General features: G+C 32.0%; 1 protein-coding gene across 1 annotated transcript in view; it reads left to right on the top strand.

Annotated features, from left to right (window-relative positions):
• The first annotated feature begins 1917 nt into the window (after window positions 1–1917).
• uck2b (uridine-cytidine kinase 2b) overlaps window positions 1918–3253 on the top strand; it is a 13497-nt gene continuing 12161 nt past the window's right edge. The window contains exon 1 of the mRNA NM_199764.2: window positions 1918–2120. Within this exon, the coding sequence (NP_956058.1) occupies window positions 2016–2120 (105 nt within the window). The 5' untranslated portion in view covers window positions 1918–2015. The remainder of the gene's footprint in view (window positions 2121–3253) is intronic.

The raw sequence follows: 3253 nt of genomic DNA, 5'->3' as shown, positions 1-3253 counted from the left end.
GGGGCTTATGCGTAAGAGCGACTCCCATTGGCTTGCTCTTGATGATGTCACGTGACGGGTTTTCAGCAAACATAAGTTTTTTTGTACTTAAAATTATTTATCGTCCTCATACCCAGTGAACACTCTCTTAGTAAGATATAAAAAAAGATATTGAAACAAATTTTTCATTTTGTAAACAACACCCTGAGTCCTTAGTTCTCTTATTTTGGCAATGCAGTTATTCTAATTTGCTTTGGAAAGATTTTTCCCTTTTTTTAATTGAGAATGTTGATAAAGACTTTTCTTACTATGGGAAAATGTTTTGTTTGGTTTTGTTAGTTATAAATCAGAAGCTTGACATAAAAAGAACATATATGTAATAGTCTTATCTTATTAACAAAATTGTATATACATAAATGTAAATTTACAAACGAAAAACCCTTTTCTTTACATTTTGCTTACTGAAATGCAGTACTTTGAAACTATTGCTAACTTTTTTGCAAAAAAGGCTTTAAAAATTTGAAAAAAAATTTAATATAAAAAAATTTAATTATATATGTTTTCTTTATTGTGTGATGCACATACCCTTTCTGTTTGTTTTTCATTTTCTTTTGTTATTTGTTGTTGTTTTTCTTGTTTTAAAATGTTTTCTTTTAGTCTTTCAATTTTCTTTATAATGTACTGTGATTGTATATTCTTACTTTTCTGTTTTTCCAATAGACAATTTAATAGATAGATTTCTACTGTAATGCATGTCTTGCTTATGATTTCCCCCTCTTATTTTCCCCCTGTAGTTATTTACATGTTCATTTTTATGTCATGTGACTTATACATGTTTATTAAAAAATTGATTTGCAAACTTTTTTTTTATACTTCTTCAGAAAACTTGTCTTAAATTGAGCCCTTGTCCATTATTTCTGCTCATATTTCACATTAGAAGTGTATTTTCAAATAATTAATTTTATTATTTTCAAGATATGGATTTTAAGATACTGATAGACACCATTTATTAATTAAATAATTCATTTTGCAAAGTTTTTGTCTTTGCTTTAATAAATAATATATTATATTTCATTCATTCATTCATTCATTTTCCTTCGGCTTACTCCCTTTACTCATCAGGGGTTTGCCACAACCGAATGAACCCTTAACTTTTACACAGCAGATGCCCTTCCAGCTGCAACCAAGTACTGGGAAAACATATTATATTGCATTAAAATAATAATAACAACAATAACAATAATAATAACAACAACAACAATAATAATAATCATCATCATAATAACAACAACAACAATAATAATAATCATCATCATAATAACAACAACAACAATAAGAATGATAATTATTATAAACAATCATTTTAAAACCATATGATAAAGCATATAATAATATGCTTAATAAAAAGAATGTTGTAAAAATAGGTTAATAATGATAACTGATCAGTATAACTATAATGCCATACTTTTACACAATTTTAATTACCTTAAATAAATAAAAAATATACTGGCATTGCTGTAGTGATGTCTGACTAAATAAAATTAAACAACACATGCGACAGACATCGATAGATAGATAGATAGATAGATAGATAGATAGATAGATAGATAGATAGATAGATAGATAGATAGATAGATAGATAGATAGATAGATAGATAGAAGGATGGATAGATAGATAGATAGATAGATAGATAGATAGATAGATAGATAGATAGATAGATAGATAGATAGATAGATAGATAGATAGATAGATAGATAGATAGATAGATAGATAGATAGATAGATAGATAGATAGGATAGATAGATAGATAGATAGATAGATAGATAGATAGATAGATAGATAGATAGATAGATAGATAGATAGATAGATAGATAGATAGATAGATAGATAGATAGATAGATAGATAGATAGATAGATAGATGTGTGCTTTATTCTTTTCTGGATACGAGCAGAGTGTGGGACACAGGAGGAGGAGCGGTGTGTGTGTGTATTATTAGAATAGCGACACACACACTTGTGATTCCACACTGCAAGCATGGCTGGCGACAGTGAAACACATCTTAAGGACAGAGCGGAAAACGGCCACGCCGTCCGACAGCCTTTCCTCATCGGTGTGTCCGGAGGCACCGCCAGTGGGAAGGTTTGAGCTTTACGACTGTTTATCGCTAACCGTTATTACCGTATCGGGGTGTCAATGACCCCGGCGGAGCATCCAGCGACCGCGTGGCTTTTTAGTCAACTTTAAATGAAATAATGAAGATAACTAGCTAAAATACTACATTAGGAAATTAAAATATATTCTCACGGCTTTACGTTTTACAGATACAAATCTAAACACATAATCTGACTCTTTTGTGTATTTTATAATTCGACGAGCCTTTGTCATTCATCACTGAAAGAGCTTATTTTCTTACCCGCGTAAAGAATTTACGACATAAACTCGAACGACAACTCATTAGTTACAATGTTAATTACAAATATGCCCATATTTTGTGTTTACAGCCGTTAATAAGCCCCGATAACGTCATGTTTTAGCTCCACGTGGCGCAGCGTTTGAATAGTCGAGCGTCGCGTTATGTTATTCATTTTCTGAGCGACCTCGAATGTCTAAAATAGACGTGGGCGTTTGTTATAGGTTTGTATCACAACATTCTGCTTTATAAACCGTCTACAGTCGATGTTAAATATAAATAAGGTGCCACTTCCTTCATGTAGGCGAACGAAAGTTGCGGGAACGTGACGTCATTATAGCGGAGGATGTTTACATTGGCACAATGGCCCAGTTTTAGCAACAAGCGTTCATTAATCTTCCGCTGACCTTTCCTAACAGAAGTTTTACTCCCACGCTAAAACCACTGCAATGTGAGAGTGTGAAACTTCTGAAACGCATGTTGAAGACTAAATAGTTTTATTTGAAATGTGTTTCGTGCAAATATACCTCAAACTCTGTTGTTTACCCGTTTGAATTAATTATTTATTATTATTATTGATGATGTTATTATAATTTTATCTGGCTATCATCCTAACAAACAAGCGAGCCAGATTTGAAGTGCCCGGTTGGCCGGTGGATGAGGCCATGCTGTCCTGCTGAATGTCCTTACATGGCAGATCTGAGCTCTCCATGCTGATCCAACACACCAGCACATGTCTACACACACTAATGAGAAGAGTCCTTTACCTATAGTACATTTAAATGGCATTTACAACCAAAGGTAAATTACATCATTATTTATTCATGTTAAAATAGAAAAATAAATACATAAATTGTAAACT

The sequence above is a fragment of the Danio rerio genome, chromosome 2, assembly GCF_049306965.1.
Source record: "Danio rerio strain Tuebingen ecotype United States chromosome 2, GRCz12tu, whole genome shotgun sequence".
NCBI classification, from domain to species: Eukaryota; Metazoa; Chordata; class Actinopteri; order Cypriniformes; family Danionidae; genus Danio; species Danio rerio.
Note: the sequence above shows the minus strand (reverse complement) of the source record. Positions and strands in the feature narration are given on the sequence as shown.